Consider the following 13,408-nt stretch of genomic DNA (forward strand, 5'->3'; position numbering starts at 1 on the left):
AGTGATCTGGATGTGTGGGGGAGGGTGTGGGGGTGGATAGATTTGTGGGGGGAGGGAGCATGTGGGATGTGGGTACATATGGGTTTTGTGGGGGATGAGGGTGACTTGGGGGTATGGGGGTTTGCTTTTTTGGCAGTGTGCAGTGGGGGTGCTTGTGTATGGTGGGGTGTGCGTGTGGGACTCACCCTACAAACACACACACACTCTCCCTCTCTCATTGTGTGTACACACACACACACAGTGCTTTGCTCACTTCTCTCTCTTCCCCTCCCCCCGCCCTTCCCTTATTGGTCTCTCTGTCTCCCCCTCCCTCATTGCATGGACACACACACACACAAACCCCGCTCCCTCTTCTGGCCCTGGGGTACCGGTATGGCCCTGTGCTCTTGCTGTCTAGTGATACAGCTGGGGGCCACGTGGTGCTGGAGCAGCCACGTGGAGGGACAGCTCTGGCAGGCAGAGACTTGGGGTGGGGAGAAGCAGGGAGGACCAGGCTGGCTTTTCTCCTGACTCCTGCTAGTTTTCCCTGGCTCCTGCTGCCCTTGGCCCCTGTCAGCTTTGACAGAGAGCCTGGAGCAGATGAATATTCATCTTCTGAAATTTGTAGGTGCCCTGCAGGCCGGATAGAATAGCCTGGTGGGCTGGATGCGGGCCGTATTTTGCCCGCCTCTGCTCTAAGCTATGTAATAGCTGTAATCAGTTGCAGTGTATTGATGGCACTTGCCTTTGTTGGTGTTGATTAAAACTATGTCATCCTCTCCAGATTTAAAGACCACCCAACGCTAAATGATAGATATTTGTTGCTACATCTTCTGGGTAGAGGAGGTTTCAGTGAAGTATATAAGGTAAGTCTGAAGAGTTAATCAGTTTCTGTATTTGAGTCTGATGAAATGCTGCAGTAAGCAAAATCTGACACTTGTTTTCTCAAATGGTGTGTGGATGTGGAGGAAGGGAGGTAGAGACACATGACACATCTGGATTTGATTAGTCAACAGGCTTGATATTTAGTTACTGCTCTGATTTTCATAAGTTAGAGTTTTTGAAGAAAATGTTACAGGAATTTTTACACTGGCATCTGCAAGTGTGACTAGAACAATGACATTATACAGCTATTCCTCAAATCTAAACAGGTGTTAGAGATATTTTGGTATATTTAACATAGTTGCATTACAATGAGACTGAATCTAACATTTTTTTTGTAAGCTGGGGGGGATGCTGCAGTGTTAGGTGGCATAGCCTTCATTTCTTAAGTCATTGACACTCAGTTAGGAAGCCTTACACGCATTGAGTAATCTCCTTGCTTCCTTGTAAGTCAAGATTATGTACATGCTAAATATTTTTTGCAAAATCAAGATGCATAGTATTTGGAGCAGGTTAAATTGCTTAAAGATTAATAACTTCAAGCACCTGCCTCCTCAGATACTAACTATATGCACTCTAGTAGTACATAAATAATGTTTAAATTAAATTAACTAAAGGTAACTGTATGAACTCTAATGGCTAACAAAAATACCTAGTATTAACACTTTTCTTAAAAGGGCTATTACATTTTATATGTCAGATATTAAGCCAGTTTCTGCCTTTGAGGGTTAGGAGTGGGGTGGGCAGTTATTTTAGCTGGAGGGCCACTTAGAGAAAGGGAGAGAATGTGGCCCATGAGAGGACACTAAAATCATTGTCTCAAGTTCCCAGCAGGGATTGGGGGTACTGGCCAGGACTGCAGCTGATGCAGCAATGTCAGCTGCATACCTGGGCACCCACCCACTGCTGCTTTGGGTGCACAGGGTGGGAACTGGCATAAGCTGCAGAACAGGCTGGGATGTGTCCAGCACGACCCAGCAGCCAGAGCCACTGTCTCCTCGTGGGCCAGATCCCATGACTTTGTATATGGCTCTTGGGTGGATTGTCACAAAGACAAGGCATTTTATTTAATAAGAGTTTTCAGAAAAAATTTTAAATATAAAACAAAAATAGATTTATAATTAAGTCCAGCAAAGCCACTGAAGGGTTTAAGGAAATAGTGGCAAGACCTTTCTCTCAATTCAAATCTAATCCAGTGATATAAAGTTACTCCTGTTGTTTGGTCTTTGTGATCTGAATGTAGCTTTTACTGGCTAGGTCAGTGTTGCAGTCACAGGTACAGTGTGTATTATACACCAGTTTATCAACAGGTAAATTGAAAGATTTTTTTAAATCACGTTCTAAAATAGCTTGTTGCATTAATTAACTTTATTTCTCTAATGCCATTTCTTGTTTGTCTGTTTGTTGTAATACTGATGCCCTGGACTGGAAGTGGTGTGAATCTCTTGTTTGCATTCGTAGGATTGTCTTGAAATTTTGACTTTGTCCTCCCCTCTTCATTTTTTAGGCATTTGATTTAACAGAACAGAGATACGTAGCTGTGAAAATTCACCAATTAAATAAAAATTGGAGAGATGAGAAGAAAGAGAATTACCACAAGTAAGTGGTGCTGTCAAGCAGAAGGCTGGCTTACAGTAATAGTGAAGTTCTGCTATCTCCACATACTAATGGAAACTGTTTGCTATCCATGGAAGCTGCATAGCATTCTCCTTTTCCTCCCTTTCCTCCCACTTGCAAAGTCACTTTCCACCTTGGTATCTGTATATAAAAGTTATGGGCGTCTTAGAAATGCCTGTAACCTGCAACAACAAAAAAGAGTGAGTGTTTGCAAACTGCTGGTGTGCTGCTGTGTTCTGAATCATGAGTGATGTCGTGAAGTGAACACGTAAGTGCACTACTCTTGAGAACGTCTGGCTGTCACTCCATGCAGAGGACAAGTTTGTTCTCAACACCCCAGATGTGCTCGTTTGGAATGTGCTTTCCAAAAGCTGCCCTCTCTTCTTTATTGAATATTTTAGGGCAACTGATTGGGAACATGTGTATGTAGGTACAAAAAAACCACGAGCATTTGGTAAAACTTGCTTCTTAATGCAGTGGGTTAGACTCCTGCATCCTGCTCGTCTAGAACTTACTGCCTTTTATATTTGTCTGTCTTGCTCTTTGTTGTAAGGTTATTTTTATCTTGGCTAGCAGAACCATTAAACAACATTAGTTATTCTGCAGTACTGCCAGTGCTCATATTACACTCATTGGTTGGTTTTCGAGGATTGTTATGAGCAATTCTTAGGTGTCTTGTCTTACAAGCTCATTCACACTACTTAGATAGCGTGTTTCAACTTGAAACATTCTGAGAACTAAACTGAGATGCTGTATATGCAGAGCTAAATGATGGCAAAAGTATTTACTACCGGTATTGCTAATGCCTTCTGGTATTTTATTTCCAGACATGCATGTAGAGAGTACAGAATTCACAAAGAACTGGATCATCCTCGAATAGTTAAGCTATATGACTACTTTTCACTGGATACTGACTCGTAAGTGATATACCTTTTGACTGCATTTGACTGATTTGCCTCTATATATCACTCCAACCAAGCTTAGTGACCTAGCCATAGGGAACTTTTCACCTTTGGATATATGCCACATTATATTTGGGCATGATTTGGGGGTTACTAAAAAGCACTGGTATCTTTAATGAGAGTACCCAGTTACAGAAAGGCTAGCAAATGTATAAAGGACTCTTGTGCTTCAGGTCAGCCTGGAGGGACTGACTGACAGGGACTGCAAAGAAGCTTCCCTTATAGGGCAGCCTGTTCATAGTTGCCCACAATGGGTTTTATGGCATCTTACTCTGAATCTTTGTTATTGGCTCCTGTTGGAGACCAGATCTAGACAGGCCATTTATCTTGCCTGTTACAGCCATTATGTTCCTGAGTTCTTATACCTAGGGCTATCCCGAGAGGGACAAATCGGGGTGACCAGCCTGGGCCCTGTGCTTTGGGGGTCCCACGGACAGTGCCATACAGGCTCTGCTGTGCACTGCCAGCTCCACGCTCTGGCCGCTTGCCACCCTCTGGCCCTGGTCGGGCTGATATGCCTTAGGCCTCACACCCCTAGGAACAGCTCTGCTTATACCTATTGTTCATCACATTTTGGTTCTGATTTATTTTGTGCCTAAGTAACATGCCATAAGGGGACTTTCATGATCAAGAATATATAGACAATTTAATTCATTTTGCAGTTTTTGGAAAGCTTTTTAATTTTGCTGTGAACAGAAATTTAACTGCACCAGGATAAACTTGGTATAAGTGGATGTGAACCTGATCTTTCTAAGTGTTTTTGTAGAGGTGGGTTGAGAGAGATAAATACCTGAGACTTGAGAATTAGATGCAATTGTAAATTGTAAAATGTTTTTGTTTCTTTAAGCTGACTTCTTTTAATTACTGTTTTGCCTTCAGGTTTTGTACAGTATTAGAATACTGTGAGGGAAATGACTTGGATTTCTATCTGAAACAGCACAAGTTAATGTCAGAGAAAGAGGCACGGTCCATTATCATGCAGATTGTGAATGCTTTAAAATACTTAAATGAAATCAAACCGCCCATCATACACTATGACCTTAAACCAGGTATGTTATGCTGCTAAGTGGCATGCTTCTACCCTGTTATGACTAGTTAACCTCTTTGGACAACTATGGAAAATTCATATCCATCAAAGCCAGGAAGCTGACAGGCCTGCTGAGACCCTTTCTAAACCTGGGAGCTTATCTTGTGGAGTAGGATGACTCTGCTGTGAAGTAGTTACTGGCTCCTGGAGTTGGAGATGAAGCTGGAGCATCAAAAGAAGTACAGTTCTAGAAAAAGGAAGTCTCCTGGTCTGGGCAAGCCTTTGAATTACCACATGCCTGTATTGAGTTCTCTGTATTCTGGATGTCCTTCCTGCTATAGCCATTAGTGATGGGCTTGTTCATCTTCGTGTGCATGTATGCGTATACACATTCTCTCTGCCTGCTTGATGCTTAAGTAAATAGCAGTAAAATCTACTCTGGAAAAACTTGCTCGTTTATTATTTTTTCAGGGTTCCCAGCTGTTAGGTTAATGTAACAGGTCAGAGTGATCTCAAAGGTTTGAACTTCCAGATTCACTAACACCCAGTATGCCAGACATATGCCATGCACATTGCTGCAAAAGCTTCCATCTCCTTGTGTGCCATGGAGGTGAGGGTAGTAATAGTAAGACATCTCTTTACTATCTCTCCCTTTTGAGTAGGCATATGCTGGGTAAAACCCAGCCGCGCGTTTAATTGGGCTGGAGAGCAGTTTTTAACTGTTTTTGCTTCTTACTGTGACGTTTCATCAGCATTGTACGACTTTTATCTGCCGTTGCTTCCTATATGGATTCATGATACTAATACAGTAGGTGGTGCTGTTGCACTAGGTTGGGGGTTTTTTGTGTGCCTGTTCTCACTTTTCCCAAACTACTGTGTAATAGTATAGGCACACTAAAAGGCATTTGAACTCGTAGTTTGGTCTACAGCCATTGCATGTAATTCTGCTTGAAAAACGAAGCAAAAGTCAGATTGTAAAATGCATGTTCATTTAGTCCTTAGAGGTAATTCTTAGATCTGAAATCCTTACAGCTAATAGAGAAAACGTCTTGCTAATAAACTGAGTACTTACGAAGGCCACTGAGGAGCTCTGTGCCTTGGAGATTAATTTCTGACTACTGAAACATCAGAGCATGTTAGGATTTCTGGGCAAAATAGGGGAGTGGGAAGCACTGGCAACAGGAAGAGGAGAGCTGTCTTCTTTACCTGACCTGTACTACCAAAACAACCAGTCTTTTTTTGTTCTGACCCCACTTTGAAGCCAGAAAAAACAAGGAGAATGGATTTTGGTTTGGGAGGCCAGTGTAGAGCTGAGAGACAGGCAAAAAATGCAAAGCCAGCAACTCACTTGAGGCTGGAAGGCAGGTTCTAGCTCCTTACTGTGTTTTAGGGAGTCCTGATTCTCTCCGGGCTGTGCTGTACTTCGAGAGTTCTAACATTTTTCCCAGTCTACTGTTTGCTTCGGTTTCTTGTGCAATTTGGCGGCAGCGTTGTCCATTGTTTAACACACCACATGCTGTTGCAGTTCCAATACTGCTTTTTCTTTCCCTTTTCCCTAATGGATGTTTCTAAGAAATTGTTGTCTTCCTCTTCTAGGCAACATTCTTCTAGTCAATGGTACAGCATGTGGAGAGATAAAAATAACAGATTTTGGGCTTTCCAAGATCATGGATGATGACAGTTACAATTCTGTTGATGGTATGGAGCTGACATCACAGGGAGCTGGTACTTACTGGTAAGTATCACTTGGGGCAAGTGTCAAGACAAAATTTTAGAAAATTTACAAATAAGTATTAAAATCCCAGTGGTCAAAACTGGAGTCCACTTTGTACATGTGCCTTTGTTAGCCCTTGTGTGTGGTCCTTCCTTGTGCAACAGTGAGGTCCTTGAGGACACTCTTGAAAGTCGCATGACATCTGTTTCTATACTGGCAGCCATATAATTTCCAGGGGGTTAATGTTTATGCATGTGTAAGGTTACCTCTTATCCAGTGGGCCTGATCAGAAGACTACAAACTGCATATGCTGCCAGTGATTAAATGCAGCTAGATCAGGATGGAACTTGGTAGCATCAAACTAGCACATAATGATTTTAACAAGCCATTTGGGGCTGGAACGGAAAAATCCCATACATTTGAAAATGCATTGAGACTACTGGCACTTTTTAGGGTTAATGGTCCTACTGTGAAAAGTGCAACAACACTTTCAGTGTCATGCATGACCATAACTTTGGCACTGCAAGTGTCACATAAAAAAACAGTTTCAGGAATATAGTGCCTGTTGCATCAGCCTTCACACTGAGGCTAGGATATGCAGTAAGAACTGCTGAGTGCAAAGGCAGAAATTGTATTTTACACTGTGTGTAGCCACAGTGGTTATTTTATGCGGTGTCTCATCCCAACAGAATGAGCAGGCATGCCCTGTAGAAACTCCTGTGTTGTGGCTTTGTGCTCTTCAAAAATTCACTCGAGTCTCAGCAAAACCAAGTTTCTTTAAGAGACAGCATCAAACACTATTTTTAGCAATGTGCATTTTAGCTGGATGTTTCCATTGTGCCATTGATATTAAAACGGCTTGGACAGCAAATGCCAGTTTTCACACTTACGAAGAAGTGAGGCTGTCCTGCTGTGTGTAACTGCAGTTAAACTGCTCCAATGAAAAAACTGCAGCTGTTCACTAAAATAGACAACAAAAGCCCAGATCTTCCCCTTAGTGGGCTGGCAGTCTGTTAAAAGAGCTGAGATGTATAGCTGAGGTCATAAACCCCCTTCTCTATGTACCAGTTTAAAATTGGAGCTGTGCTATAGGTTAGAGCAGCAGGCTACACTTGAGAACTGGTTTACTGTCTTAGCATGGTACTGAAGAAGCACACACTAGGAACTGTTTAGTTCTGTTAGAAGGAAGCAGTGATGGAGCAGAGAAGTAAGCAATGAATTGCATTGATAAAGATGTGTGAAGAAACTTTTCACACCTGCTCACACTGTGCTAGCCATGTACTGAGAGGGGCAAAATTAATGTTTGTGTGTTCACATAGTGAAACAAGTAGACAAGCAACTTACTGTGTGGCAGGAGGGAGACAGTGCTTCACTGCACATCAACTGCTCTTAGATTACTTTGTGAACGCTCTTGCTTCTCTTTCATTGAGTCTCAAACTGCTGCAGTTTAGCATCCGCTTACCCTGGGTAAGAACATGCGTTTACCATAAAGGAGTTGAAGAGTGGTAAAGCCCCACCCCATGCCTGCCCCCAGTAAATTGCTTGTGTATTTTAATAGGTTCAGATAGCTAGCCCTTCAAAGTGAATATAGTCATTCCAAAGCTTGGTGGCAGCATGTTATTGGAGAAGATTCAGAGCAGACTTTGGGCCATTTCTTAGTAAAGCGGGAGCGTAGGAACTCTAGTGAATTCTCTTGGGCTTTTTCTGTAGCACAGATACACTGATATCAAGTAGGATTTGCAGTGTATGCCAGTATTAGAGGTTCATGGTGGCATCATTATACCAATTGGTTTCTAGTGGTGCAAATTCCTCTTGTCCAGGAAAACCATCAGGCTGCCACAAGACCCTTTCCCAGCAGCTTCAGCTGAACTGCATGATGGCAGGATATCTTCTGTCTATAGAAGAGTACTTAAGATAAAAGGGAGGGAAGGTGGAAAAATCTAAGGACCCCACATAAGTCTTGTGGGCCCTTGTTTAGGGAACTAACAGCCTGGAAATCACTTGGCCAGAGGTGCATGGAAATGAATGGTGAACTAAGTCAAGGCTCAGACTGACACTGGGGCCCGAATCACTGGGTTATCCTCTTCTTGTGAAAGTGACATGGCAGAAAAATCTGGACACCTTACTGAGCATCTTATCTTCCTCCTTTCAATCAGGTATTTGCCACCAGAGTGTTTTGTGGTTGGAAAGGAACCTCCAAAGATTTCAAACAAAGTTGATGTCTGGTCAGTGGGAGTTATCTTCTACCAATGTCTGTATGGCAGAAAGGTGAGAAGAGCATTGAAACTCTTTCCTACCGAACATCCCTTCCCGTTCCTTGTTGGGGACATGGTTTCTAAAGGCCAGCCATGTTATTTGGTATCTTCATGGCATGATACACATCAAAAAGAAAACCATTCTGTATGTGATTTCAGACTGCTCCTCGTTTGCAATGCTGGTTGACTGCTAAGCGTGCTACTGCTTAACAGTCCCAGTAGTTGGGGAGCAAAGAGCAAGAAAAGATGCATGTTGAAAGTCGAGTTGATTTTTGGCAGGGAAGAACTAGAAGCCTCAGAGTTGAAATCAGTAACTGTCTTTGTAGGGTGAAAGCCTTTTCATACAAAGATTGAAAATGACCCACTAGGTCTAAGCAAATAGAGTTCCCTCCGTCTTTTAAACAGGGAAGATACTGGATGCAGTCCTAAGGCGGTCCATGTTAATAGTGTTCTGCTAATCCAAGCAGTTCTATCGTATCTTCCCATCACTCTGGTGCGTGCAGCGTAACTAGAAAAACTACTGATCCAAGAATAGCTTTGTTATGGCAGGTTGCCAACTTCTTCACAATTATCTGTCCTTCTTTCATAGCCCTTTGGCCACAACCAGTCACAACAAGACATTCTGCAGGAGAACACAATTCTTAAAGCTACAGAGGTACAGTTCCCTCCAAAGCCAGTAGTCACACCAGAAGCAAAGGTAAATATCTCTGTGGGAAGCCTGATGCACACAGTGTGGTCTTTTCTCTTCCCCGCTGATTACTTCCCCCCTGCCCCCAATTACTGAAAGAACTAGTTCATCTGTGCATCTCAGCAATTTAAATCTTCACGCTGAAATCCCTAGCCTCTGGGAAACCACATGGATCTATTAAGTCCACAAAGAACCATTGAGTGAACACATTTTTTAGTTTCTTTCTTTGGTCGTTCTTAAATAGGAGGTCTCCTACAATCTTAAGTCCTGTCCTATAGACATGGAAGACCAGTTTTATTCTTTGGCGTTGCTCAGTGTCATTGATGAAATGCAGTGGCTATCAGTGACCAGTGGAAGACTGATCTCCGGACTAAAATGAGATTTCAGGTGTTGCACACAGATTTTTCCATGTCCGTGGTCTTACTGGCATGGCGAGATCTGTGTTCCTGCAGTCTAGCTGGAAGAGGTATCCAGGAGATGAATTATATTCTCCTCCACTCCACTAAGCAGCAATCTTTTTATTTTATGGTCTCAAACTCTCAGCCCCAAACCAAACCCCTTGTCTATTCTCACATTAACATTCATAAAGTGGTTACTGAAACTTAGCTAATAATGAGAAAAACAATCCTGTTATGTTGGGTGAGTTTTACTTTATATTTGGGGGTGACAGAACTTGGTTCAAAATGTGACCTGCATTTTACTTCAGGTTTAGGTTTTAGCATTGGGCTCATCTCTGTTCGAGTCTCCCTCTTTGGCTTGCATTATAATGTACAGCAAATGGTAATAGAAAGCTGTAGAGGCCCTGGGCATATCATAGCAAAAGCCCAGCACAGCTAAATAATCATTCAAAAAGGGAGCTATTAGCTTACAGCATGCCTCATACAAAAATACTTCTTTTCCCCACCTGTCTGGGCAGGTTCATCCTTTCAGCCTTTTCCCAAACCCAGACTGATACTTCAGTGCATTATTCTGACATGAATGCCTGCATCCCCAAAAGTCCTATTGATTTCCTCTTTGTGGAAATCTGCTCAGTAAGGCAGTATGGCTGAGGATCGAATTGACCAAAGTTTGCAGTTTTGGTTCCTCTCTCCATGGGCTGAGATGTCTGAGGTGGTGGGAAGGTGATGGAAATACCCATCTGGTCATTTAACAAAGAATTTAAGTTTCTAGGGTTGTCGCAAAGAACAATTAAAGAGAACTTTTCTCTAACCCTTTCCACCTCCTAAATCTTATTCTACCTTTGGGGGATGTTTGCAGGCATTTATCAGACGTTGCCTGGCCTATCGAAAAGAGGATCGGATAGATGTCCAGCAGCTGGCCTGTGATCCATACTTGCTGCCTCACATCCGCAAATCTGTATCCACAAGCAGCCCAGCTGGAGCTGCAATTGCTTCAACCTCTGGATCATCCAATAACAGCTCTTCAAACTGAGAGACAGAATAATAGGCCAAAAATTGCTCAAGATGCCGGCAAAAAGACTTTCAGAAACAATTTTGGAATAGAGGAAATCTGCAAGGGTCTCAAGAAACCTGTAACAGGTGGGTTTTTTTCTCTTGCTTTTTTCCATCCATGGAGCATGACGACATCAATTCTCATCAAGAAAACCTTCAGCATCTTAGTCCAAGCCATGTGGATAAGAGGTGGCTTGAGGTTTATTCAGTCAATGACCACAAAGGATGGCTGCTCTGAGAGAAGGGGGAAAATATGGTTCCATGTACTGTGAATTTCTGAACACGCAGACTTCGGGAATCCATGAGGCAATGTGTGCTTCAGATGAAGAATGTGGACTTTGGAAAAAGACTGGGCTAGTCCAGTGTTGATATTTAAACATTGTTCTTTTCTTTTAATAAAGTTTAGGTAACATCTCCTGAAAAGCTCGAAGCACCAAGGTTCAGCTGGGGATGGTATATGACTCTTTGCCCTTTGGAGGGGAAAAAAGTTGATCCTGCCTGTTCTTGGCACTAGAGTTAGTGTTTTACCCCTAATTAATTTCAATTTTTTAAAAAAAGTAACAATTTTTTGAAAGAAAACAGTTTTCTGGTCATAAAGTGAAACCCATATTAGCAAGTATGTGGCAGCACTCATTCCTTGATGTGACCTCTTAAGTAATCTGCCTTTTTTTGGGTGGGGGGAGGGAGGGGGATAAGCAAAGAGGAAAATAGGCCTCTTTAGATCTCTTGCCATCAGATAAACTGCAACTTGGAGCACCCTTAGGTTTTCAGCTGCTGCTTCACAGCTTTCTCACTCAACAGTTGTCCATTTTTTTAATTTATTTTTGAAGTGCTCTTTCTTTTTTCTTTTTTTTTAAATAAAGGTTGGTCTATTCATGTGGTGCTCTCCACTCCTGTGAGCATTGTTTCTGTTGAATAGTCAAAATACAGGAAGCAAATGGGAAGGAATCCAGATGCTGTGCTCCGTGGTTCTTGTGTGTGATCTCTCTCTGTGCTCACACAGTCTGTACATATCATGTTAACATTATTAAAACCTGAAGTATGAAGACTTGTGTGCTCTCCTCAGTTAGGTGACTTGGCAGGGAAACATTCTCCTTCCCCTAATGATTTTTCTTTCAAAACTGATGACTTCTAATTCTGCTTGGGGTATCCTACCCCTTTTGGCCTTTGTCATCCTGCTGTTAACAGGAAGTCGACTACTAGTGCTGCCCTGCCCCTTAAACCAAAAACCAAAAAAAAAAAAAACCAAACAAAGAAAACCCACTTGAACATGTGGCAGCCAGGTTGGAATGTTCTTAACATATGTGGCAAGGGTTTTTAGCCAGAGATATTTAAAGGTGCAGCATTCAGTTAAAAGCCTGTAGGGGGAAGGAGGGAACCGAGTAGTACATTACCACAATTTAAGAGATTGTGTAATGTGAACTTTCTTCAACACCAAACTCCCTGTTGTTGTGGATTGTTTTTTCTATGCAGCACCTTCAGGATTGCTTCTCAATGCGTGCATGTGTGTGCACACATGCATATGCATTGTCTTAGGCATTGCGTACTTGATTGGAGTTCCTGCGGCGATCCACATTTTCTGATGTGTGTTTTCTAGGAGAACTGTCACTTGTTTGCCTTATTGCAAGCCACAGTCAACAAACCCCTCCAGGAACTTAGGGTAGCTGAAGTGCTAAGTAGCCTGTCAAAATTAAACTGGCAATGTGGGAAAGTTCAAAATTTTGCTGCTTCTTTTTTTTTTTTTTTTTAATGACTCCCAGGCTTTAATCTGATGCGTTCATTTGCAGCTAGATTAACACGGTGTTTAAGCTCTTGTGCTATTCAAAATACTGCATCTTTAAATGCTCAGCCATAATTTCTAAGTCCTTTCCATCCCTGGTGTTCTCTTTAGAAATTAACTTGTTAGTGAGCAGCATGTTCAACCTCTGTGAAGCCAAGGCAGATCTGATCTCTCATCCTGTTTTGTTGAAGTTGATTATCTGGTCTCTATCCACAGAGTGGAGAATTCTAAAAGGGTTTTTTATATTCCAGTCCAATTGTCTTTTGGACAAAGTGTGTGCTATCTCTGTGGGTGTGACTAGTTTTGTGTTGGATGCATTTATTCCTGCTGTGCGACACCCATAGAGGGGTGTGTGGACAGCATTAGCCTTTTCCAGTGCTAAATGCAGTAACTAGTAAAGAACCCTGGTAGAATTCTGGCTGCAACGCTTTTGTTAATATGGGTTTCACTTCTCTTCAAGTAACAGACCCTTATTGCCACACTGTTCATTTACTTGAAAAGAAAAGTGTATGAAGAATTTGTAACTTAAACCAGGCCAGACTGTTTTGGCTCTACCCAACAGATGAGACATGGATATTAAAATAAGTTTTAAGAAACCAAATTGCTTGCCTCTCTTGCTTTTACCATTTGTCATTGCTGGCTTGAGGTTTTCCTGCAGTGTGTGTACGAGGGTCGTGAATACATGGACGATGGAGTTATGTTGATATCAGCCAGGTTCCATTCACACCAGTGGGAAATACCTGTGCATCAAAGGGTGATCGCTGGTTCAGCCAGCTGTTGTTGAAAACACTGAGCTAAATAGCTGTGATCCTCTCTGGCTGGCCTTCCCAGCTTATACAGCATGCTCGTCACCAGGGTCCTGAGCACTAGCTAGGCTTTTCCCAAATGATTTGTCTCTAATATGGCCAGTTCTAAGCAAGTAGAAGGCTCAGCTCATATACCTACTGTGAGATTTTGCATAAAATCTCACAAGCACATCCCCCCCCACCACTTCTGTGATTTCAGACTTTCAGCAAAGGGCTGAAATCACTCTACAGACAGCTTGAGAGAAGC

The 13,408-nt window shown here is 42.4% G+C and overlaps 1 protein-coding gene across 1 annotated transcript in view; it reads left to right on the forward strand.

Moving 5' to 3' along the window:
- The window catches only part of TLK2 (tousled like kinase 2), a 100,185-nt gene extending 87,229 nt beyond the window's left edge, over positions 1-12,956 (forward strand). The window contains exons 14-21 of the mRNA XM_019523588.1: positions 764-845; positions 2,369-2,460; positions 3,306-3,395; positions 4,320-4,489; positions 6,064-6,202; positions 8,338-8,449; positions 9,026-9,133; positions 10,382-12,956. Of these exons, the coding sequence (XP_019379133.1) occupies positions 764-845; positions 2,369-2,460; positions 3,306-3,395; positions 4,320-4,489; positions 6,064-6,202; positions 8,338-8,449; positions 9,026-9,133; positions 10,382-10,555 (967 nt within the window). The 3' untranslated portion in view covers positions 10,556-12,956. The remainder of the gene's footprint in view (positions 1-763; positions 846-2,368; positions 2,461-3,305; positions 3,396-4,319; positions 4,490-6,063; positions 6,203-8,337; positions 8,450-9,025; positions 9,134-10,381) is intronic.
- The last annotated feature ends 452 nt before the right edge of the window (positions 12,957-13,408 follow it).

Source organism: Gavialis gangeticus, unplaced genomic scaffold (genome assembly GCF_001723915.1).
Source record: "Gavialis gangeticus isolate Ggan-Ray unplaced genomic scaffold, GavGan_comp1, whole genome shotgun sequence".
Classification (NCBI taxonomy): Eukaryota; Metazoa; Chordata; order Crocodylia; family Gavialidae; genus Gavialis; species Gavialis gangeticus.